Here is a 27,609-nt window from a genome sequence, read left to right as displayed (position 1 = left end):
TTACAAAAATGTGTGTGTGTGTGTGAGAGAGAGAGAGAGAGAGAGAGAGAGAGAGAGAGAGAGAGAGAGAGAGAGAGAGAGAGAGAGAGAGAGAGAGAGAGAGAGAGAGAGAGAGAGAGAGAGAAATTGCTCACCTCTAAATTTTCCTCATCTCCGTCTTCCTTACGGAGCTCTGGCAGCTTGCTGAACTTGCGATCATATATACATTTGTGCAGCTGCTTGTCTAACAGGCGGAAATTTTCAAAAGTTCTTTTTAAAGTCCACATTTTCTCATTAGAAGAGACTTTAATAAAGTAGAGAGGTGTCATAGTGCCGTCCTCATTGTGTTTGTAACTATCGCGGTGACCAGGAAGTAGTGACACCTAGTGAGTAGAAATAACATCACACCATAAATCAGAAAGTAACCTAAACCAAATGAAACACTATACGGACCAGAAGTGCCATAATTTACGAGAACAGTTTTAAGCACTGACTGTGACACAACAAATTACTGAAACATGTCATACACTTAACTGATACTATGCAGGTCTTTACAAGTATTTAAGTATGAGTTATTCCGTTGCTTCAATTATTACTCATGACTTTTATAAATATTTCCATCAGTTTTGGCAATCTTTGATAATACCTGAAGAGGTCCGAGCTCTATAAAATCATAATGGAAGTGAGCACAGTCGTCTATTTTAGGAAATCTGGAGCTCAAATCATGAACTTTTCTGAAATTCGTACAAAAAGAGTGGAATACAACAAAAATACATGTAATCATTTCTGTAGTAGCAACAGCAGGTTTTTTTTCTATTATTGTGCACTTAACCTTCTAATTTGGTAATGGAAAATGTAAAATATGAGTCTGAGAGACGCTTTAAAATGTTAATTGTTTCAAAATGAAAATCAGAACAAGCAAAAATAGCTGTTAATCGACTGAGTTGCACTTGACACAGAATCTGAAAAAAGTTTGCTTCATTTTTTTACAGTCTTTTAACTAAAGGAAATTGTGATTGTCTTGACAATGATTTAAGTGAAGACAATGGCCCATTACATAACGCCAACTACAATTACTGGGGAACCATCACTCTTCTACCACTAGTATAACAAAGTCCACTTTACTGAGTCAGCTATTTCATTTAAGCAGTCTATGCTCAGTTGAACAGCAGCTTACTTTGTCATGGCTTTCACTTTGACATTTACTTTGTCATGGCTTTCACTTTGACACTTACTTTGTCATGGCTTTCACTTTGACGCTCCCTGAGAGTTCTCTGATGCCAGCTCTGTCTAAACTGTCATAGATGGGGATGATGCCCACCTGAAATATGAAAAAAAAATTTTTTTTAATAAAAAATTTAATAGTTATTCTAAACTCGACAAAATTTAAAAACAGGAGAATACTTGCCCTGAAATGAGATTTCCAAAATATAAAATTTTACTGTGAAAATGCTGCAGAAAATTCAGTCAATAAGAAAAACACCCTTCCTTAAAAAGTATAATATAAATAACCGCCAGTGGCCAACATCTAAACATGTGAAACACACAGAGACGGCTCCGTCCAGCATGCATGTTTACACACACATGCAATCACACATGAGCACATATTTGCATGTAGTTCTTTCCAGACTTAAAAGAACATAACTAGTCACAGCAGTTGTTTCATTAAAACTAATTACAGCTTGTTATCACCCTCTACTAACCTCAGCCACCTTGTGACTTCACAGGTTCTAATGTACAAAGATATTTCTGAAGTATTTTGTAAGAGCTGCAAATCACTATTTACGTCTTTTTAAAAAGCCTAAACTTAAGTTGATTTATAGAAGTTATTCTGGGTAAAACACCCTTCATTATCCTTCATCATATCAGAGTAACAGCAGCCCTAAGCCTCCCCCTGCAGACTTCATCAGAACATGTAACATTAATACTAAGGATCTTTTATTATATATATATATATATATATATATATATATATATATATATATATATATATATATATATATATATATATATATATATATATATAAGATTATGACAACTTACTTCTTTTGTTAATAAAAAAAAAAAATTTGTATAATACACATAAAGCAAGTGTTCCCAGTGTTAGGTGACTCAATGAGTTATCAATGTCACAGTCCAAGCCATGACTCTCAGGGTACCAGAGGGCACCTGCCCTGCCATCTATTACCATACTTACATAACTGTTCACAATCACTGCCATGGTCTCCAGACTACCCATCAACTCTGAGCAGGTGCTGGAACAATTCAACACTCTAGCTGTGGAATAAAACAAGGCGCGGTGTGTTATGAAATCACTTCAAAGACGTCTTAATGTCCATCAAAGTAAACACACTGTGTATGGTCCAACACCTCCACGTGTCAATCTGCTGTTTTTTATTGCTCCCAAGACCATTTTAGTATCAAGTGGCAGTAATATTGTAATATTCCACCTGTTTATCCTAAAATAACTCTTTTCAGCAGAAGAGAGAATTTTAATCCTGAGTCCAAGTCATCTACATTGAAACCTATTTAACATCAAACATTTTAACCAGCGTAACTAAGATCCATGTAACTTCACTGAAGAGATCGACAAATGATACAATGGATCACATGACACATCAGCTGTGTAGGAGAGGAGCAACTCACAAATACTCTTTGATATGTACGTCCCCTGGTTTATGTACCCTTCATATACTTGATAGTTTTAGTTCACTTGTCCAGTTGTATATCCATTTCAATATCTAGTTGTACGTGCAGTTGTCAACATTAACTTTTTAACATCCACTTTTTAAAGTCCATTTGTTAACATCCATTTGTTAATGTCCAGTCATCATGTCCAGTTCCCCGCAGCCAGGTGGGTGGGTGGATGACACATGTTAACAAGCTCACACCAGACACAGAACATTCATATCACATACAGTTACATATGTCAACTTAATCTGAACTCTCAGCAAACCATGTGACTGTCATATATATCTCTCGATGTCTTACTGTCACATAACACGCCCCTCCCCGAATTGTAAGTCAGTCAGTTCGTCAGTCATGTGACATACATCTCAGTTGATGCTATCCCGAATTCTTGTCAACGATGATATTTTACAGATAGCATTACACAGCAATTACATGTTACAAATGTCTCCTTTTCTTTCAAGGATTTCAATATTATCTACATCTGCATCATAGTCACCATGGCAACAATATCATTCGCAGTCACTATGGTAACAACATCTTTAGCCAGTTGCTATGGCAATGAAATCTATCCTTACTAGCACATATGGCTATCCAGTGTTGTTTTGGTGTGAAATCCTAGAAGACACACGGACAAATGTGAATCTGTTACAGATTTTTTTAGGTCCAATAATATCCTCATCCATGAGTCATGTTGAAAGAACTGAGGAAAATTGGCCGTCTCCACAGTTGTATTTGTCAGTTTTCACCATGTGGTGTCCAATACTGCAGGTGTAGATAGTGAAGTCAAGTGTTCTACAAACAGCTCCTTTCTATCCCCCATGGTGAAAGGTCTTCACTTATTTCCTGGAGTAACCTCTCAATTACTTCCCCATTACCATGAGAGTTAATCTGGATCAATCTGATGAAATTAGTCAAGTTAAGTCTCGCCTTCCTGAACTCAAAATTGAATAGAATGTCCTAATTAATATCCAATTACCCGGCTGATTCATGCTCCACATTAATCCCATGAAATAAGAGAAGACAAGGCCTGGTTTCTGAGACATCAAATAGACAGTGAAATTCTTCCAATTTTCCCTTCTATAAAAAACTTTCTCAACAGAAAATACCTTTTTTCTCACTAAAAAATTAAATTCCTTAAAAACAATATATCCCAAGTTTGTGCTAAACAGCTACGTCAGGAACAGTTCCACCTGAGAGTGAAGAACACCAGTTCAGTCCAGCATCTCTATTCATCAGAACAGCATTTCTATAAATCCTTGCATCACAGATAACTTAACACAACATGGCAGCATTGGTTCAGTCAACTACCCACACAGGCCTATACTTTACTCTCAGCGAGCAAACAATTGGGAGAAGTGGAGAAAGTAGCAGGTTGAATATCTGGATAGAATCCAATTGTAATCTGGACTAGACTCTATCTAAATGTCACTTTCTATCACACACAATGCATTGGAACAGCTGCCGCTCAACTGCAACACCAACTTCCCTTTTGTTGAACTTTGTTTCTACTCCAAAATTTCACTGTTTATTGAAGTCATTATTCCATTTAGAGTACATTGATAGTACTTCAATGTTGTTGTTTCACTGCTGTTGTAATGGTGTTGATGTCAACACATTATCACTGTTGCTGTTCAACAATTACTGTTCCGTTGTTTTTACAACAATGATTGTCTCTTTGTTACTGCAACAATCACAATCCCCTTGTCACTGCACATAATATCTCATCTGTTTATTACTCATTATTTCTAATCCAAGATTATTCAATACGTGCTTTTCATCACAGGTCATGCAACCACTACATATTATTATATCAGTACCTGCATTAAAACAGCATCATAAGTCACAGCTTGTAACGGTTTCATCTAGATGCCAATTTACTCCTCCACACCTGTCTTCTCATCTGCTCCATCCTTCTGATGTCAAATAGTAGTTTTCTCAGTGTAAGTGTAGCTATCTCAGGGAGACAACATGGAATATATTATAGGGTGCTGCAATATCACTATCTGCCTGATCTTTGCTAATTTCCTTTGATACATTTGATCCATTAACTATGTCCAAACAACCATTAAAACACAATCAAACAGCCAGAAATAGTTCACAAATGGACACCTTTTCAGTGTGGACAGTCTCTCTCTTTTTATCTGTTTCGAAGCAACAGAAATGGTGAATCTCTATCAATCTCAGTACCAAGTGACAGAGGAGACATGAGACCCTGTGACATAGCCCAACACCACTAGTCCACTTGTAAGCAATGTCATTTGTTGGCTGTTATGGAGGCACACACCTATAGGAGCACCTGCTTGGCCATGTCATCTATGTCAATTACCAGGGACAGTTGACATCCAAAGACTGATGACAAATCACAGAATATTTTCACTCCCACATGAAGGAACCAGTTTAACTTGTTCATCCATCCTGTGTGTGTGTGTGTGTGTGTGTGTGTGTGTGTGTGTGTGTTTACAGCAAGGTCCAACTCAATCTGTCTTCAGGATGCCAAATTGGCAAGAACTTTGCTTCTATAGGGCTATTTGAGATTCTATTATGTTTTTTTTTTTAAATCTCAAATTGGATTCTTCTAAACTGGCAACTTGATTTACATCATCGGGCAATTTCCAATGTCACAAATACAGCAACATTTGGTCTAATAAGATTTTTATCACACACAGTACAGATACAGCTGTTTATGACATCTATAGAACGATGTAAAATACTGCTAAAGAGAGTAAATAAATATAATCCTACACAGAAGAGGAATGTAACCAGATCCCTGTTCAAGCCAGTACAGGTATTCTGTAGAAATAACACGCAGATGCTTTCCTAGTTCTGTGTTCACTGGAGCCCAGCAGGTTCCAGAGGTTCTCAGTAGATTCCACTCCAACTGTCTGTATGCTGCCAATATCCAAGTCAAACCAGACTATAGCCACAATGACTGCTAAACCAGGTAGTTTAAACAGCACATTCCGAATGTTGTTTACTAACAGCTGTTTATTTTTTAGCAGATATAATCTCTAGATGAATGATATTCAAAGGCTCTCCCTCTCTTCAGCTCTCCAATGACTGTTTACTGCCACCTTTAACGCCACCTATCTATCAAGGCAGTAATTACCCATTGATTATAAATTACCTAAACTGTGCAGTCAGATTACTAAGTCAAGTCAGTTTATCTCCATTCACTGGTAATGACTGTTAATTCACTCAGTGGAGTAGTTAATTCACAGATCATATCATATTCCAAATACGTTCATTGTATTCACTCATTCACAGAATCTGAAATCATTCATATGGTGGCTGACTGCATGTCTTTGCAAGGAAAAAAACAGTATATGAATACACCAACAGTCCACAATGGTCAAGCAAGCCAATGTCCAGAAATAACAAAAACCATCAGACACTGATGGTCATCTTTATCATTGTGGTCAATGTGGTCAATGTTCAGTTTTTAATATTTATCTTAATCTTGTATCTACCCTCTATGTCCATATAGGGTAGTGGTCACTGGCTCCTGCCTTTTTCCTGTTGACCTAAATGCTTTTTAGCAGGCTGTAACTTCCAATGATTTAACATATCAGGTATATGAACTGTTCAGTTTGGGTTTATAGCTCTTGTGTACTTGTATCTATGTATTCTGTTCACAGGTCTGACAGATCTCAAGTATCTCAGGTATCAATGGTACAGTGTGTGTGGATTAATTGCTGCTAAAATGTTGCTTTATACGGCTATGTCATCCTTTACCTGTTAAATGGCATTGACAATGAAGGTAATTTCTGATTGATGCATCACCTGATTTGCAGTCCTTTGTTCCTAGAGGATTTTTCTCTACAATGTCACGGCAGTTGTTCATAAATCATTCAATGAGTCAAACCTGTCTGTTTTCCTGGTATTTCACTTGTTTGACAGTAATGCCATTCATGGTTGGGTTTTCAAATGGTATCAAAGACTATTCCAGTTCCTGCACTTTGAACAGAAGTAAATTAATCAATGGGTTTTCCTCTTCTTTTCTGTTATTGACTGCCAGTTTTTGTTTCTTGTAACTTTGCTTCCACTTCTGTTTTGATCACTGTGATAAGTTCCCTTAGTCCTACTCCTTTGTTATCCACAGAGTTCTATTACACAGCCAAATCTTCTAAACTCACAGCATTCACATCCCAGTCTTCCTGGTCACAATGTCAAAAGGCACTCCCATCAGACAAAGCAGACCATTGGCTCTCTCATCCAGACCCTATATCCCCTATATCCACCACCAATGCTGTATTATTCCAGTATGAAGCAATGGCCTTCCACCAAGTCCCACATCTGCTGTGAGGAATATTGAATTAACTTCCAGAGTTGTTCAGATTGATGTACAGACGCCTGGAGAGTTTAGAATCTTGGCATTCTCTCCAATATCATCACTGAACTCCTTAATAACACGTGCCCAGGCCCCACTCTGATGGCTTTCCCACTCGGCCTGCTGAAATGCCATTCAATTTTACACGATATTTCCTCACTATAACTTGTATTATAAAACCTGGCCTATAAGCGGAGGTGGATCAGTTGTTTTACTGCACCTGATGCTCCAGATTGTAGGTGTGTGTAAAACTTAAAGCTGAACTAAATGGACAAGCAACACCACTGTGTTTCTCAGTACATACATTGATACCAATTAACTGTAAATAACCCTCATTAATTCAATTCTGTGACATGTTTTCCTCTGTTTTTCTCAGTACTAAATCCAGTTTACAACTGTGCAACAGTTCAAGGTTGTTTTTCCACCTACAAAGTTCTTACTTCTTCCTCAGATCAGTGTACAGCTTGAAATAACCCTGATAATCCAAACACCAAGTCAGCAAATCAATCTATTATAATTGTGTCCACAAGGAAGAAAGACACTGTCTCTGTACACAGAGAATACCATGTACCTTCACACGGGGGAAATCAATCATGGACCTCTCAGAAGATCCGTGGGAGAAAGCCTCCTCCAGTAATATCCATTATAATTCCAGCTCCACGCCTGGGGCACCCTATCCCGCTGAGATTTAATATCTATTGAACATGTCTTTGTGGCTAATTAAAAGCCTCAGTTTACCAGATCAATATTCTCTGTGACAGAGGCTCTTGTCAATGAACTGTCACACCAAACACTCAATGTAATGATCTAAGCCACAATGCCATAATCCATTAGACACTCTCTTCACAAATTGATACTTTCTAGGCACTGTTATGAGGTAATCATTTTGTATATGAAAACCTCAAACTGATAATGACGTGATCACAAAGTATCAAGACAAAAGGCTGTCTACAGATTCTGTGTAATTTAAGTCAATACCAAAATTACTGACAGTATCCAAGTTGCATGTAAAATACGCTCATTCCAAAACAGTTCAAGCATCTTCCTTTATTCCACTTCTTCCAGCCTTTAAAATGCTATCATAGGTATCTTTAAATAGTCAATCCTGTTAACTCAACCACATACACCAATATTGTTATGCTCTCTTGTAGGTTTACATCTACAAATTCTAATGTCAGGTAACTCAACCACATAATCTAATATCAGTCTCCACAACTTAAACCAGAATGCTGACTTCACCAGACCAAGGATGTGTGGCCACCACAGCTTTGTTTACCAGTACACACAGAAATCAATCCTTTACTTCCAGGTTCTACCCAACACTCACTACCTGCATCATCATACACCCCATTTCCATAGATTTTTAGATCGATCTATCCCTGTGGGGAGTCTCACTAGATTACTGTCAGCTTGGCCGGCTTAAGCGTCTGTCCCGCCTACTAAAAGCTGTAAGGGGGTAATTAACTATGGTGCCCGCTCGGCTGACTGCAATTTAGCGTGAACCCCCAGGGAGTTAGGTCGATCTAAATCTTAATCTTTAGGTCGATCTAAATCTTAATCTTTAGATCGATCTAAATCTCTGGGAAAGCACCCTAAGACTGAGTGTAGCAACCTGAGCAGATCTACAGCTAATCAATCTTCTGCCACTTCTTTACATTGTCATATTTTCAATGAAAACATGCTTTAAGTGATCAATAAGCTAAGACCTGTCATATACCACTGGGTCAGACCCTGATGCTGTGGACCGTTTATCCCTCTAATGGGGACCTTATCATGGACCCTCTGGGCCCTGCAACATGTATAAATAAGCCCAAGGTTTCACACAGGTGTTTTAACTGACAGAATATTTAACTCAAGGATGTATTTTTTCCAAATATCACATCAGCCATTATTGCCAATGCAGTGCCGTTTGATTTGAAGTCAAATATATCAGAGAACACGGAGATTGATGGATAAAGATGGAGAGTGAAAAGTCACCCATGATGCACCTGTACCTTTGAAAGTGGATTTAACTTTAGCTGCAAACAATCGATATCATTTATGATCCCTACATCAGAGAGATGAAGTCTAGGAAATCTATAGTCATGGCTTGAGCTTTTAAACAATGGATTTCTTATTTCTATTACTTAGTGATGAGAAGGGGGGATTTTTATATCATCTGGGGTTTTTACTGTTTATGTCTTTTTAATGTGGGAATTAAAATCAACAACAACAACCAACGTAGGCAACTTATCTTTGTCTGCTTCTTTATAACTGAATAATTTATCACAGAATCATAATGAACCATTTTTTATGGCCATTCTTCTCTTCCTTCCCTTTCTTCTAATTATTTTCTCAACTTAAAAATAAAAAGATGTAGATTTAAGCACAACAAACGAGGAATAAAAAGGCCTTAAAAACACTGCAACCATCAAAACTCATTTTTATCCCTGCCAATTAAACTCTGGGGACTATTTTGGACATAATAAATAAAGCCTGATCAAGGATAATGACCACTTAATGGTTCAATAATTCTCTTATTAGACTTGAGTCAGCTGGGATATTAACTGTATATCACAGGAGATGGGTGCTTAGTGAGCAGACTAACATGAAGATGGTCCTGCATTAAAAACGGTCATCCATGGTTTCTATACACACTATAAACTACATAATGTGCTCTAACCTGTAAATGTATTACTAAGAAGACAGCTGTGGTGCTGGGAATCCTGCCACTGTAATAGTAATAGGGCCCTAGGAATGGATTGGTATCCACTTTCTAGCAAACCCCAATGGACAGGGAAGCAGATGGCTATCCAAATATAATTTCTGGAAACCTTATTGAAATTACTGTCATTTTCTTTCAAGTGCTCTGGGTAAATTCACTGAGAAGAAAAAGAAGCCTGGGACCATGATTTTACCTTGGTGCTTATCTTGGCTTGATATTTAAGTCAAAAGCAACATCAACCAACAGCCAATTTAACATAAGAGAGCAGTAAGTCCATTGCTTTAGTTGAGACACAATCTCAATCTAAGTCACAGCACCAATCTACCTGAAATACAGCTGCTCCAAGCAACTTACCTGTCAAATGATGTCTAAAAAAAAAAATCAAAACTGACACAAACTGACAGTAAGTGAAATTTACATTTGTTCTCAGTTATAGCAATATATCACCCAGCAGCTCTATATCAATTGATATATATATATATATATATATATATATCATTTCTCTCCAAACCATTCCTTTGCTTGAGATAAGGGCAATGCTTGACTTCCATGGAATCTTTGTCATCCCATCCTCTGCCACCAGTGTACTGACTTCTTATCACAGAGTTCAAGGAAGGGTGTAAGATGGTTTTGCAATTGAGTGTCCACTATGTACGGTTAAAACTCATTTTTTACAAATATTTCTATTTCTTTTTTCTTTCTTTCTTTTATTTTGATAAAAATGTTCTAAATATCTCCCACTTATGTCCATGCCTGATATGATCAAGATTAAGATCACAGGTGTTTTCTTCCTGATCAGACTTTCATCCCTGTCTCAAGTGTCTCCATCCCATGTGAAGTGCCCCCATTCACTTACACAAACACTGTGAAGTAGTGAAGCTGAAGTGAAGTATCCCCTGTCATCTTCAGAGAGATTATCCCCCAATAAATCACCCTCACTACAATACAGGTAAGTTTACACTGGGGACAGACACGTGCCTCTCTCCACTCTGGGATACCTGGGGCTTAGGTTATCATAACTGTGTGAAAGAGACCAGTCCTTGACATACTTAGAAATATTATCCCTATTCCCAAACAAAGTGACATACATTGATAAGAGAAGAACAGCTGTGTATTCAGTGAGAGTTCAAGTAGTCCCCAAGTTCAAAATCTTACAGAAACCCAGATACCATACACCACTGTACTCCACGGAATAGTAAAAAATATGGCCACAAAATAACTATCATACAGACACGTATAAGGAAAATTGAAACAACAATTATTGACACAATACACTGACTTGTTCCTTATCTTGGATCATAGACAAACAGTCACCATGCAACAGTGTCATTCAACATAACACTTCCATGCTGACAATGCAATCTGTTCACATGCTGACATCTATATTAAGATCATTACAATAAAATATATACACATTTTAAACAATTCAGTGCACTGTTTTTTAATCATCTGGTGGAGAACTTTAAAAGTCTCTCTGAAATTCCAACATGTGAAATATTTTCTAACGCGATAAAATGATAGATTTCATAAATGTCCTAAAAAAAATTAAGAACTTGTCCTGGGAGAACCAAACTGAATTAAAGAATAACATTATCAACAACATCAACACAAAACAGACATGCTGAAACTGTCGGTCTGATCGGTCATGACCGGGAAAATTTGTCTGGACCGGTAAAAAATTGGACGTGGTAGGTCCAAAGGACCGACAAGAATTTTAAAAGCCACACTTTTAAATTTAGAGTCATCATTTGACATACTTCCCTAATAATAAAATTATATAAAACCCAAAGCATTTTTTCCCTTCTATTTCAATCCTATCACATTCACAAACAAAGTAAGCTACCTAATCGCACTGCTAGTATCTGTCTCAAACGAAGAGGGTAATTTTCAGTCTGACAAAAATCCATTCGGTCCAGCAAATTATTTTTCTACTGCCGGTCCAAATGTCCGGCCACTCTGAAAAGATTTCAGCATGTCTACAAAATGCAGAAATATTTAGCATAAAGATTCAGAACAATAACATCAACCAAAAGACAAACATTCCCAGATATAACTTAACAGAAGTCAAGAATAATATATGCTTTCACCTTGTGCTCAACCATCAGGATTTGCAACTGGCATTTTTTTTTAATTGAAAGTTATCACCCTGAGTTTTAAAGAACTGATACTTTCCATAGCAATATGGATATGATTCATAGGTGAGTGTTCAGTTCACATCAAACTCAGGGTGATAATTCTTGACCCATGTTCAACAGAGCTGAAGAGACATATATACTTACCCTAAAGATAGATTCACAAAGCACAGGCTGAGAAGTGGAAATGACGGAAGACCGTATAAGATTTTTACATTTATGAAGTTACTGTTAGGACAAATTTTTAGAAATAGACAGAAAATAAAGATTCTGAACCTGGGCTAAATTCCACTTCCATTTCTTTACTTTTTTGCCAACTTTTAACTAATCAAAATTTAATTTTTGCCATACACCCCAGTAAGACCATAGTGTTGGCAAAAACAGAAATCAGTGACCCCTTTTGTTAAATCCTGTTATAAAAACATAGATCCTGAGCCGTGAAGCTGTCTCCTTACCTTGCTATAGAACTGGCTGTTGCCTGCTTCAGTCTTCATGGTACCTGATGGCAGTTTCTTCACTGTGGGCTCGCTGTTCTCGTCTTCTGTCCCGCCGCCATCACTGATGCTCCCAGAGCGAGAACCTCTGCAAAGACAAAATGATGCCAATATCACATCATGCTGACACCATTGGAGCAGACTACTGGAGCCAATGTAAGGCACCAATAGAGCCATGTTCTCTATAGACTTTTGCATGTTTGGGCCAGCAAGGTACCATGAGGTAATGAGACATCTATGTATGAACACCATAGAATATGTGAGTCAGATATAAAAACCCAAGTGTAACTAAGCACCATTTGATGATCATGTTTCAAGTTGGTGGGTATAATGTGGTCCCCAGGTGCCACATCTCATATTTGGGCTTTTCTCCAGCATATTCCAAAGTGGAAATCATTAAATAACACCACAAAAACTGGTTAGACCTATATGAAAGAACAGTACATTGATGAACACCATGAAAATAGACCAAGCAGAGGTAACCAAGTCCACCCAAGGCTGACATGTATTAGTCACTGTCTACCAGCTGGTATGATGTTGTTTAAGTATCTAACACATTGAATTTGTCAGATATCTTTGAACATAAGGAAACACAAAAAGTAATATGTTTGCCTCATGTTGACAGAGAGCCTTTATCAACATCAGAATGTTATGGATATTTTTTAGTTACATTTTCACTTTCACTTTTTCAATTTCTTTGGTCTTTAACAAGCTCAGGTAGCACTTAATTTGACAGTAATACAAGTTAGTACTAACTGTGTAAAATAAAGAATTTTTTTCAGTTCCAATAAAATTTTTTCAGTAGCTATAAAAACATATCTATGACAGAGAGATCACAAGATCAGCTGTACCTCAACCTTGGTGTCATCCTTACACCCCACATTTCCTGTTTTTACGTGCGGTTTAACATTCCACAGACAAATATTGCCACAAGGTGATTCTATTGTAACATGATACCTCAAATAACAGCTCAATGTCACACACAATGCCAATCATCAAACACTTGTCTCCCAAGTTAACCTGTTATCACTGATTAATAAATAATAAATGTTGGGCCTCTTGGCTCTAGGAGCAGTGTTCAGTGTATATATGTGTGTGTGCCAAGGGGAAAGATACAATGGACCTAAGTGGGTCTGTCAAGTACTAGTACGCTATTATTTGTATAACTCACACACACATCCTACCACTATGGTAAGATTTTACTAACACAAGTTCTGAAAAACTCCCATTACCTAAACCTGCTTCAGCAAATACAGAATAAATATAATACAAGATGCACACTGTTACTTGTCTTCTAACATACAAATGTGTAGAATGACCTTCATTTAAAGCTTTACTGATTAAGACTTAGGAAAAAAAATACAAGAGACTCCACACTATATTTTGCTAGCGTACAGCTGTTATTGAACTGTTCTTGTATTGATCCTAGTTTAGTGGCTCATTGCCCCTGCTTCATTAAGGGAGACAGACAGACAGACAGACAGACAGACAGACTACTATATATATATCCAACAGACAGATTAATAATCAGAAAGACCACACAAAAAATACATTATCTGAGTTTTTAGGATAAACTTCCTCCATGCACCAGGATAATCGTATAATACAAATATAAACCTGCCATGACAAACAAACAAACACCATTATCATAATTTTCACCACAGCCACACATCACCATAATAGAATGAACATCATTCTCCATTTTCTTCACTTAAATTTCTTGTTTGTTCTGAAATAACTACCAATTTACATAAATATACACACACCAGATGATTTACTTCTTAATGTCTTCTAAATGTAAGACATGAACACAAAAATAATTCTCATTAATTTCTCTATCACAACAAAAAACTCTCAGGTACGATAAAGGCGCCATTCAGCAGATCTCATGGCGTCCACTTTATGCCTGGACAGAAGACGGACATCCCATACCAAAGGAGAGATTGCCTGACCACAGCATTTACCAGTATTCCCACAGTATATCTTAACTCGTGCTGCACTTATGTCCCACTGATAATATACTGCTTCTCATTGCTAGCCTGTTAAAGCAGCACCGTCCCATCTTATATACTGGCACTGTATCCTAGAATATATTTGAATTTTTATCACAGTGCCCTGATTTTGCTGTTAATTCACCCGCTCCCATGTAAAAAAGAAAATAATGACAGTTGATGGGTGTTTTCTTTTGCATAACTTCAAATAACTTCAACTGTTAGTTTCTATTCAAATACACCTTAGATTTCTACACCTAGCCAATGCATAACTATAACTTATACTAGTAAGTGGATTTCAGATTTATATCTAAGACAAGTCACGTGATTGTAAAAAAAAATTAAGAAAAAAAAACACATAATTACGTTGCATTACACAGCACTCTCATGATGTTAGGTTAACATTGGTCCAGTCCTCGACCACAGTTCTTGACCACAGTCCTTGACTAGTCCTACAAAAGAGGAACACTAGCTCAATCTTCTATTCCTCCAGCATGTACCTTCTCTCTGTGACCAGGAAGCAGTTGGTGACTTACAGGGTTTCTATTCTGATAACAACTCTGTTCAGCTGACAGCTTTTGGCTTATTATTATTTCACTCAACTTTCCTAGAGCCCAGTCTCTGGGCATTCACTGTCAATCTGACCAACTTCTATCTTAATCCCTGAGTTTTCATCCTATTCAGTTGTCAACACGGTCCACCTTACAGCAGAGTTCCTATCTTCCTGACAAACACAGTCTTCCTATTGTATAGCCTACACTGTTTAACTTGGACAGATGTCCTAGTCGCTGTCCTGTCCAGTTAACGGAATTTTAAACTGTCACTCGCCACTGTCCTCCTTCCAGTAAATTACAGTGTACAGTTACTATAAAAAGTCAGATGACGCAGAGGACAATTTGTCACTGTCCACGGCTGACTGTCACCGTCATCGGCGCTCTGTCCACTACTGCTAAGGCCGCTGACTTTATCAAAGGGATTTATGCATATAATGTGAAATATCCAGTCGAGATGGACATTCTGCTGACCACCAAGTATGACCTATAGATCTTGTAGCCAAGTAGACCATGTCACAGTTTAATGGTGAGCGCTGCAGGGGAGTTCATCCAACGAGTGTCCACTGTAACTTTATATCCTGTTGTATGTATTGTACACTGTTCATCGGAACTACCTTGCTGTTGATGGTAAATTGACTGATGACCAGATGGTACTTCTACTCCTGCAGTGACTTTATGTACCCAAGACCTGTGTAGTAACACGACGTGGCTGTACGACCACTGAGCTAACACCATGGCACGGTTTCCAGGCTTTACGTTGCACTATCTCACTGAGATTATATAAGTTCATCTAACACGTGACTTAAACATGCATCAGTCTCAGCTGAATCTGTACAAACATTAGGATCTAGTTGCAGAATACAAAACTAGAAGACGAATGTTTGAATTGAAATTAGTAGCCAACTGGATTTTCTAAAAATAAATTATATATTTTTTGCTGCTAAAATAAAATTTTCTAGAGCAAGGGTTATCAGCAGCCCTATCTCTACTCAACTGTCAATTTTCAAAATCAATTTGAAAGCTTTATCACTATGATATATCTCTAAGCAAACTGAAACAAAGCCTGTGAATTAGCATGACATCAACTTTTGCTTCCTGTTTCATTCTGAAGCAAAGGGGCAGTACAGCTCTATCACATGATGGTAAGAACTGAAAATGAGGACTCCATGCTTGGTACGCGTGGAATCATTAGTGAAGGCTAGGTATCGTTACCCTGTGTATTTTCTTAATCAGCACAGTATTGTGTACTCTTCCCTAATCTGGCCTCTTTAATCAACAAACATGGCCCTCCTGCCTAAGGTCTTACTATCTTGACTGTGGGTCTTCTCCGTTATCTGGCCTCATTATCAATTCAAACTGCCCAGTTCCTCTCAATCTCTCCCCATATGATCATCAAGTCTTGTTTCGTTATCTGTCTTTACACAAGAAGATGAAGCAATAGCATGGTAAGGCACAATTTCCTTTACACTGGACCTGGGAGGATAATCTTGAAGAAAAGTATTAAAACAATGGGCCAGTTTTGACCAGGCCGTCAGTTCTGAACAGTGGGCGATAGGTTTATCTCTCCCCTGGTGAGGCAACAACCAGATAGAGGCAGGGAGACTGATGTGTGGTCTCCTCGCACTATCTTCACTCCTACATGTACTGGATCAGGATGGATTTAGTGGATTTACATGAACTGCTGTTGATAAAACAGAGATAATTCTACACTTTTTTTTAAGGTTTGGACCCTCTATTATTATTATTACCTCTTTTTGGTAAATTATAGAAATGTTAAATATTAATAATTTGTCATGTTTTCTCTGAGTAGCCATCTGTGCAAAGGAGAAAGACATCCCGACTTCTCATGAGTTTGATTCCAACAGCTCAGAACAAATAGCTTGGCTTGTAATTAATCTGAATCAACTGGGGACTAACTGACATTTAAAACAAATTGATATCTAAATTAAATAGCCTGAATCTTTGTGTAAATGTCTAACAAAATTAAACTTGATAGATCTGATCTGTGAATCTAACATACATGGTGCTGTGGTTATAAGCATTGTTTTCTTCAGGGACATACATGGTCTACAGTGATATAACCTGTGTACTTGTCACATACTGGAACACCATCTTGTTCTCCTTCATCCTTAAAAAACTCCACAGAATATAATGAATCTTTACCTTTTCATTGAAATATATATACACTAACAACAAAGATATACTTAGCAATGTGATCTTTAGTTAAAAGCAGGTAAAGAAAAATTTCAACAATACAGAAGAGTAAAATAAAATGTTGTCCTTGGTTGAACTGAGGTCATAACTCCAGCCATAAGTATCCTGAAAGGACTCCCATTATCACTGTATCTTAATTGCTGGTAACAGTTGACCATGTCATTTCTTATTATCAACACTACTTACTACTGATATTAATGTAATATTTGGAGAGAGGTAGCAGGAATGACTTCACCCCCCCCCCCCTCACCCCCATCATCTAGACATTAATGTAACAGGCTGTAATGGGAGGTCAGTTGTTTTCTGTTATTGCTGAGAACAATTTTATTTTAAACCCACATCATGATGTTTATTTCTGGCCAAAAGATCCTTTTTATTTCCTTCATTTCTACGCTTTTCTATCTACAGTCTGCTTTACGTGTATGAGACTTGTGGAGCCATTTCATTAAAAACCCTTTATGTATTTCTGTTTGTAAACAATAACTGTGGGCCCATAAAAACCCACATCTGCTACTGAATTTTTCTGGATCAAAGTCAACAATTTTTTTAAAACTCAAGTTATTTTATGAGATGGTCCCTGGAATTGATATGACTATGCTAAACAGAGGGTAGGTTGTTCAGTAATTTCACAAACCAGTATCATGTGATGACTGCCCCTATCCTCCTATTAGCCTGCAGATCAACACATGCATTAACTGCATCCCCCTTCCCCTATATTCCTACCTGTCTGCAGTTTATATGTGGGCTTGCACCCCACCCCCCAGGAACCCTATATTTCTACCAGTCTGCAATTTATATGTGGGCTGACCCCCCCCCCCCCCCCACCACCACCACCCAGGGACCTATAATCCTACAGTCTACAGAGCTCCTGTCATCACACCTGAATATACACTTTGACCTTTGACCTGCAGGTGCCAGGCAGATATTTCATACACACTTCCACACTGTCTTCTCTGTATCCATCATCACGCTATTAACTCCTCTGTCAAGTATTGCCAATTTGTAGCCACGCCTCCACATAGACAAGTATTGAAACCAAGACAATAGAAGGTATGTGTGATATGGATAGCAGTGATATATGGGGGGAAAACATGGTACCTCACCCCCACCCCCACCCCTGGCCTCTCTGCCTGCCTCTCTCTCCCTCCTCCTCCCTCCCTCTCTCACTCTCCTCCTTCCTTCTCTCTCTCTCTCTCTTTCTCTCTCTCTCTCAGAATAGAAGAAGTTGGCCCCAGTCAGGCCTGTAGCCGAAGGGGGTTGGGGGGGGGGGGGTGTCAGGGGGTTAAAAAAGAAACCTCCTTTTTGCCGGGAAAAAGTTCTCTCTGGTTAAATTTTTATCTAGGTACACGATGGTTTCATGGTAAAGGTCCACTTTTTCAGAAAAAGAACCCCCCTTTAGAAATTGCTGGCTATGGGCCTGCCACTTCAATGGTTCCTGCATCCTGGTTTACTGAGTTCTACTAACATATAACTGAATCTATACCAGGATCTGGCAAGTCAATGCCAGAAATCTAATTTAAGGGAAACAATTCTAAATCTGGCTTTTTGACAAAATACAATAGTACAGAAGCACTTTTGAGAGTCAGCAGATCAATGCCTCTGAAGAAGTCCTGCCTCTAATGTGGTTAACAAAATACCGGATTCTTTTATAGTTTTACTCAACTTCTCATCATATGTTTAAGTTCAACAACTACACCATGTCTATAAACCTGAAATTCTGTTGTTTATCATTTTGTTTAAAACAGAATATCATCCTGGACACAACAGAGATCAGTGATAAGAAATATACAGAGCCACAGGGCCTGAAGTGTAGGTAACCCCATATACCACCAAGGCTCTGTACTTCCACTACTTGTTGTTCAGAATACCGTAATACAACAGAGAATTCGAAAGAACCCCCCTTTTTGCAGGCAAAAAGTCCACTCTGGGTGAAATTTAATTAAGGTACATGAAAATTTTATGGTAAAAGGTCCACTTTTTCAGAACAAGAACCCCCCTTTTAAAATTTCTGGCTACGGGCCTGGAGATCATCACCAAGTTTCTACCACTGACAGGACAATCATATCTGACCACTTTGTGCTAAGTTAGACAAGTAGCTTGCTAAGCTGGTGGTATAAGATTGGACTCACCCCTCCCACCTGCCATATAATACATTATTATACCCCCTCCCCCCTCCTTAACCTCCCTCCCCCCACCCCACTGTACCCCATGTAGAGCTATTTACCTGCACAGTCCCTCAAACACATGCATCAGCATCAGTCAGTAGTCATGTGGACCCAGTAGTACCCCTACTACACTCTAAATAACTACATCATGCCCGCATGCTGCTGGTGAAGCTACATACAGACCTACAATCCTGAGTCATTCTTCTCAGGGGTCATGTCAAAAGTCAAGAGGGTCAGTTTTTTAAAACTCAGTTTGGTAATATTAACATGACTTTGAAATACACTGTAGTTCAAAAATTTTATTCCACAACTTTTCTTCACAATGAATCATTGTGTAATATTCCAGTCATGAAGTCAAAATTCTGTGTACCTTTAATAATCTTTCTACATTATTCAGCTAAAGGAATTGATTCACGAGGACATATTTTATAAGAAATTCTCTGACATATTTGACACAGTCCCTTTGATGAGAGTTTGCTCTCCATATCCACCCTTTTTCATGCAGTCAAGATGTATTTTGTAGCTTTGTGAAACATTAAACTGGTCTAGTGATTTGATAATGGTGTGACTAGAAGACATTGTATCTGACCTAATGTATACAAACTCTCCTCCCCTCCCCCATGTCCTAGCTGTCATAGCTTCACAACTGAACCCAAAACAGTCTCCGAACTTACTCTGGCCTTAAAAATATCATGAAATCTAATCTGATATTGTGTAGATATGTAGGTCTTCTTTAGAATTAAGTCAAAAGAAAAACATGAGGGTCCATGCTAATTTGCTAAAATTCTCTTGGTAATGGGTTCTTTAAAATACTTGATACTTCATATGAATAACAGAGAAGTTTTACTTATAAATAAACAAATAAATAAATAAATAAATAAATAAATAAATAAATAAATAAGCACTATGATTATTTTGCCCAATTTAACTTTTATAAAACCTCACAAAATATATATATATATATATATGCCAATACACCAATATACTTAAAACATAACTCATACAACCAACCATCTGAAATATGTGGACAAATATGAGGAAAGAAGGTAGAACAGATGAAATATTTACAGACTTCCACACATAGCAATGCCATCCAATCTTGGGTGGAGTGGAAATGAAAGAAAAAAAAAAGGAAACAAGAAAATTATAGCAACCTTCTGACTGGACTTTGAACATGAAAGTATTTTTTTTTAAATAATAAGACAAATAAATAAATAAATAGTGAAAAGCTATTTGTGAAGTTGACTCAGTAAAAGTGATATCAAGAAAATCCCAAATTCTTTGTACCAATCCTAAAAATATAACAACATATTTTTGTTACATAGCAACCTCCTGAATGGACTTTGAACATGAAAGTATTTTTCAAAATAATAAGACAAATAAATAAATAAATAAATAAATAAATAAATAAATAAATAAATAAATAAATAAATTATAGTGAAAAGTTAATGCGAAACTGACCCAGTAAAAGTGATATCAAGAAAATCCCAATTTCTTTGTTCCAATCCTATAAATATAACATATTTTTTGTGCAAAAGAAAAAAACAAACCATGAAAAAAAATCAGTGATTAACCAGCTCAACCTGTTGACTTTTACTTTACTATATGTTTTTATATCCCCTAGTCTGGAATGTAACTGAACTTACCTAAACTTAGATCCCTTTTTTCCTTGAAATGCTAATTTTTTGTTGAAAATGAGTCAGCTCAATGTTGGGAAAAAACATGGGTTTTAAACTTGGCATTAGTCAGAAAACATTAAAGATTTATTTTATATCAAATACTCCCCACTTTACCAAAAATAAATCTAATCAACTTGAAAATTTAAACAAAACTTTCAGATTTCATTTAATTACTTGGTTCCAGACAAGATAAAACTTTCCCAAACACCCCAAAGAATATATGACCATATTTCCAAAAATAAATCTAAAATAGCAGAAAAATTCAGCTGATCTGCAGCAGTTTGTACAAGTTCTTGTAGCTATAACCCAAGCCTTGGTGTGATAATTTCCCATAACATTTCCTTGGCCCTAGCTGCCCTTCATCACTTTACTGCCTCACTGCCACGTCTACTTTGATTAAGACACAGACGCAGGGGCAACATAGTGACATGGGACGTGGGGATGGGGGGGGGGGGGAAGATTAAAGTACTCAAAATGGGAAAACTTTAATGGACTTAAAGTACTTTTACCTGGTATGATTAGATTACAGTGTTGATGCTTTTAATGTTTAATGGACTGAATACTAGGGTCAACTGAGGACAGGGAAATGTTTCATTATCATGGGGAACAGTGAAGTTCTTGAGCAAAATATTTCCTCCCGTTCCCACCATCAATTACTGAAATATAATTGAATGAAATAAACATATATATTTTCATTGCAGGCATGTCTCTCAGTTAGTAATTCATCCATAATTCATCTATAAATAAGACTGCTATTTAGTGAAAAAGTTGAAAAAATGGTGTTGGGGACACCTAGTCTAGGCCAAAGACTTTTTGGCTACCAAAAAGTCAAAAATCCACCAATAGGCAAAAAAATCTCATCCCTGGTAAATAATAGTTGGAAAAAATTATCCCTGGTAAATAAAGATGAATTTGACTTAGAATTTTGACAAGTCATTCAGTACATGCTTGCATACAGCACATAACTGAATCACTGGACACAGCTGACAACACAGCAACCAGATTTTGGATGCCGAAAAAAAAAATCTAATCATTTATAAACAAGTAAGAACATGTGCTAGAACATGTCAAAGTCTCAGCGGGATTTTTACTGACAATTCAAGGTCGGACTGAGTCAAGTTGTTCATGTTCTTAAAAATTTTTCCTACGAGCTGATACTTTCTTACCAGGACATCCCTTATACTTCTGTATAAAATATAGAAATATGTGCACCTAAAAATAAGGCATAGCCCTTTGTGTATATATATATCATCAGCAAACACCCACCACACACACATATATATATATATATTGCTACTAGATATATGGAGAAAAGATAACCAAGTTCAAACAGATAATAATTACCTTATCTTAATGTCATAATCTTTGCTTTCATTTCAATTTTATCAGACTATAAACATTTATCTAATTTCAACTTTCTGATTTAAGTTATAAATTAAAAAGCAGGCTCCAAGAAAACCATCACAACAATTTATTCGCATTTTAGGGCTATTAGGGACTGTTCACATGGAAAGTCTATTTTCTAAAAATCTATTTTCTATTCGCGGTATCTTGTAATCACTCCGAGCGCAGCCGAAAATTAATTACAGCTTTGGAAGTAACTGGCTCATGCTGCCAGTAATTACGCCGCGGGGTATTCAGGGCACAGACAGTGCTCACAAGATACCGCGAATAGAAAATAGATTTTTAGAAAATAGACTTGTCATGTGAACAGTCCCTAATAGCCCTAAAATGCAAATAAATTGTTGTGATGGTTTTCCTTATTCCTATTTAAATCTTGACTCCTCTCCTTTGTGTGTGCTGCCATCATATTACTAACCTTTTCTGAAACATCATAGTAAACACATGCATGGCGAGATCTGGATCCTTCTGATATACATAGACTGCTGTGGGAAGCCAAGAGTCACTCACAGATCAGAAAATATATAACATGTCTACTATAGTACAAACTAATAGTCAGGCCTTAGTTTGGTATGTCTGTGTTCACTTTCATATGACGCTTAATACACAACAATTACTGCACAAGACAGTAATCTCGATTTTGCCTCTGAAGATGATTGTGAAAAATCCTGGGTTCCCTATGTAAGCAAACACAATATAATCCATCAAATCTAGAGACTTGATATAAATGAATACATCATCATCTTCTTCAATTCCAGCCCATATTTTCCAGCCATTCAACACCATCATCGCCAGGTTAACGAAGCAGTCCCATATTAAATAGTAGCAGGATCAGATGAAATCCTTTCCAAACACACTACTTGCTGAGATGTTGGATCCCTGACAACTATATCAGCTTCCAATCATATCCCAGTCAGAGTTCATGGAATTTTCCTGGTATAATAATCTACTTCCTATAGTACATATCCATAGGAGTATTTGGTTAGAAAGAAGACTGGCATAAGAAAGCTAAACAGAGCTGCTAACTTCACTGTCTGTGAATGAGGAGAGAATGGAAACACACATCCTTCAATGAAGGTATAATACAGCAGCATTGATCTAAGTAGCCACTGGGACTGTCTGAACTTAATGTATATTTACTGCACTGTTATATCTATGTACGGCTACAGTATACACATTACTTATCCATGATAAGGGCTATAGCTTGGATCACAGGGGCCCCTTTTGAGGAAACAACTAACCAATTACATTGCAGCATTCAATGTAGCTAATATAGTTAGGCCCATAGCACAATCCATGCTCATTCATGATCGGGGCTACACCTTAACATAAGGGGCCACTTTTGAGGAAACACCTTACAAGTACCAATCCAAGACGTGCATATTACCAAGTTCTAGTCTCTTTTGTGGACATTAGCTGATTTATTATTTTTGTAAAATTGGACTAATGTGCCACTTGTTGTGACTTCAATACACATTCATTACTCCACAGACTTGGCAAGTTAGGAAATATGCAACAAACATTAATTGTATCATTTTCCCTTGGCACTTATTTAAGATATTCAATATTTAATCTAGTATCATCTTTCACTTCAAAACGCATTTTAAATTCAAGCCAGTAATAATCACCACACAACCCTAGGTTAAACATTCAAACATTCCTCAATTATATACTTCAACTTCACCACAGCAATCCACTGCAGAAATGTTGTCATATTCCTAGCTGGTACTATACACAATTTGTGAGGAGCAGTAGAGGTGACCATGATCTTGATTGTGTTAGAGAAGCTGCTGACATTGTGCTGGAGAAGAACCAGACACACTTCTGTGCAATGACAAGCACTGCCATAGGAATACTAACAAGACAAGTCTTACAAAGGAACACCACTAAAATGCAACTTGTTCTGCACCCCATAATAGCAGAAATCCCAAAATACTTTCATACACCAGCCCAAAAACACTGCAATATTTTTTTTCTATAAACTGGGCTCAATATTCCATGATACAAATAATATTTAGCCTAACTTCAGTGTACACTTCCTAGTTTTGGTTTCCACATTAAAAAAGTTCATTGTAATAGCACCCTGAAAAAGTATAAAAATAACACTTAAAGGAGAAATGTTCTTTCAAGTTTTTAGAACGAAATAATTTCATCCAACATTACTCAATGAGAAATGGAACTTAAAAAACAAAAGAACTTTGCCAAACAGACATCACTTAGACATACTTCCTATAAAAGCAGCTGACGCCAACATACTCTTTCCACATAGCAAACAACGAAACAATAACAGAGACTTTTTTATCCTCAGTAGTTGACACATGGTAAATGGAGCTGTTAACAACAGGTGTCACTGAGGGTTGTTTACATATTGTCTGGACAACATTGATCAGAATGCTACTTTTTGCCAGCATTTTCCCTGCTGTTGACTCTGTACATAACATTGATACAAAGAACACAAGTCCACAGAACCAGACTGAGGTGTACGGAGTGATCTGTTGGGGAGATACTATTACATCAGGCTGCTTTTCTTTTAAAGCTTTCTTTGAAAGTTTTACTGTACTGAATTATCACGCACTGTTATAATGCGGTCCCTGGATGTCTAGCTGATAGAGTCTGTTCTGTGAGACAGTTTTTTTTTAAATTTAAATTCAAGTCAAATCAGACTAAGGACAAAAACTCACCCTCTGAAAGTTAAGTGTAGTAAAATGACAGGAACCTCTGCCATCTCTCTCTCACTCTCTCTCTCATCTCAAGCTCCCCGCCTCCCACCCTCTGTGACACCTTAGGCCTGTCACTGAGGCAACCTTCATTAGCTGTACTGTTTCAACCATCATTTATCTCCATTATCCCTGTCTGATAAGATCTGAACATTTCCACTTTACCTACAGCAGCGAAGGGTGAAAACACTCCCTCTAAACACACACGTACACAGCTATGATTCCCTGTGAAGTTTTATAAATTACATCAATAAAATACTGATAATCTAAAACAATGAGGACTAAAAGAAGACAAGGAAATACCATATCAGCACAAAATTCCACTCTCATTTATAACACTTGGCTAATGTTCTTTTCTTCTTTTATCTCTGCAGCAAACCTTAGGATTAAATACAGCAGCACGATGTAAAGCAATCAATCAAGTTATGCAACACACCCATCATCTGTTATCTTACAGGTGGCCCTAAGAAGTGACTGACTAGCTTCATGTGACAGTCATGTACAGAAGTCAGCAGTTTTAGTTTTGACTTTCACAGTTAAAATAACCTCCGGATAGCAAGCAAAGATACTCCTACTTCTGTGACTGCATGGTGAAAGCCGAAATTGTTGATGATTACTTTATCAAATAGTCAATAGAAAATTAAAAAAAAAATTTACACAACATTAAATGCTTACCTGTGCATACCTTATCTAAACCACTGGATAGTTATAGATGATTATCTTAAATCAAAACTCTGCTCTCACATTATCTGCTTCAAGTGAACTGTGTGATCTATTAGGTTATACTGTGGTCAGTACGGCTCCTAACTGAACATTACTGGACACTCACTTGGAGTGTGATAAAGAAACTTGATGATTAAAAGTTACATGAATCATCAGAGGTTTCACTTTCTCCGTCTATTTGTCATAAGCAGGCTGTAAACTGACCCCTGACCTCTACCTGCCTGTAGACAAAGCTGCTCACCTGGGACTGACAAGGTGTAGTAGTAGTATCTGAGCAAGGCACTACTGGGTTCTCTACCATGATACAGGCTGGGTTCAAGTTCTTCCTCATTAAAAAAAAATATCAATTTCTGAAAATTGCAAAGGTTATGAAAACAGTCCCTCCTTGTGTCGGCCAAAACCATCTTTAGCCTGGGTCTAGAACTAAAATATCTACCTGGGGATAAATGACTGAAAACTATGTAATAAAGAGACACCACATCTATCACTTAATCTAAATTAGAGGCTAATCCAAGTATTGAGAGTTCAACAACAGAAAGGTTACAGTACTCTTTCCATCAAAATTTACCCCAAGCTATCTCTTTGTACTCCTTGCTTCCACCCATAACTCACCCAGAGTAGACAATGCCCATACTTACAACAATAGAAGACATTTACCAGTAAAAAGATACCACTTCAGTGATAGCCTTTTCCAAAGTCACCATCCACACATCCTAATTCAATTACCTTCATAGAAAACCAATCTCAGTAATACACTGTATACCATAGACTACAACAACTAGACCTTTCATCTCAGCTATCTCCTTTGCCTTCTAAATCTCTTAGGATTTGTTTTAATGGGCTGTTACAAAGCCCAACTGTTATCAAATTCAATATACATGTATAAAACCCACAGAGACCACCACACTTCTGAACTACTAGAGAACTGAAGATGCTAGGAAAAAGATTTTCTGATATCATGGCCCAAGTTCGAAGTATTTTCAAACCATTTAAAGGTAAAAAAGATAAGTATGAGGACAAACACACATACATGCATGCACACATGCATGCACGCGCACGCACACACTCACTCAAGAGGATTGCTGTAAGATATAGCTCTGGGCCAATACATGTACCATGAAGATAAGGGCATTCTTCCCCTGTGTTAGTTATATAACAGGTCTAGCCAGAGGTTTTCACTTTCTGTGTCTATTGCCTTGATATCAGACTGCTGATAGCAGTCATTTGTGTTGTTAAAGCTGCTTATCCCCATCTCACTAATATCACACTGCCAAACCAGTAGGTTGCACTTCTAGCATCTGCTATTATGTATGGCATATCTTTGTTAAAGAAAAAAAAAATTTTGGAGCTGATACTTATTTTTTTTAAATTCTCATGTTTTAAGAGAGATTTTCATACTATTTGCTACAAATTTTAAGCTGCGTATTAGATTTAACGCTGCACCTATCCCCTGGTGGCTTAGGCTGTATTCCCAGAGCTTTTAGATCGATCTATCCCCGCGGGGAGTCTCACTAGGTTACTGTCAGATAATCCGGCTTAAATGTCCGTTCCGCCTACTACAAGCTGTAAGGGGGTAATTAACTTTCGTGTCTGCCCGGCTGACAGCTATTTAGCGTGAACCCCCAGGGAGTTAGGTCGATCTAATCTCTGGAAATGGGGTCTTAGTTTCCAATACATACCCAGTACATTCAGGGATCTCAGTTTCCAGTACCCTGTGATTTTCAGGGTGCTGGTAGAATACCTTCACGAAGAAACTGTCAAAACATATCTGGTTTCAAGCATAAAAACACCTCTCTTTACAAAGCTGACAGACAGACAAAGCTTTAATGGGAGCAAAT

The 27,609-nt window shown here is 37.4% G+C and overlaps 1 protein-coding gene across 12 annotated transcripts in view; it reads right to left on the bottom strand.

Moving 5' to 3' along the window:
• Nucleotides 1-27,609, bottom strand: part of LOC106181974 (uncharacterized) — a 64,549-nt gene that overhangs the window by 28,003 nt on the left and 8,937 nt on the right. For 4 of the 12 annotated variants that reach the window (XM_087017310.1, XM_087017311.1, XM_087017315.1 and 1 more), the window contains 4 exons: nucleotides 12,289-12,415; nucleotides 1,215-1,300; nucleotides 626-713; nucleotides 135-362 (listed from right to left, as the gene is read on the bottom strand). In XM_087017310.1, coding sequence (XP_086873436.1) covers nucleotides 135-362; nucleotides 626-713; nucleotides 1,215-1,300; nucleotides 12,289-12,415 — 529 coding nt within the window. Of the gene's footprint in view, nucleotides 1-134; nucleotides 363-625; nucleotides 714-1,156; nucleotides 1,301-2,176; nucleotides 5,270-12,288; nucleotides 12,416-14,684; nucleotides 15,578-19,310; nucleotides 19,462-22,749; nucleotides 23,164-25,012; nucleotides 25,072-27,609 lie in introns of those variants that run through there. The other 8 variants (XM_087017304.1, XM_087017312.1, XM_087017306.1 and 5 more) reach the window with 6 other exon arrangements.

The sequence above is a fragment of the Lingula anatina genome, chromosome 7 (assembly GCF_051362555.1).
Source record: "Lingula anatina isolate TDL-2025a chromosome 7, LinAna3.0, whole genome shotgun sequence".
Classification (NCBI taxonomy): Eukaryota; Metazoa; Brachiopoda; class Lingulata; order Lingulida; family Lingulidae; genus Lingula; species Lingula anatina.
Note: the sequence above shows the minus strand (reverse complement) of the source record. Positions and strands in the feature narration are given on the sequence as shown.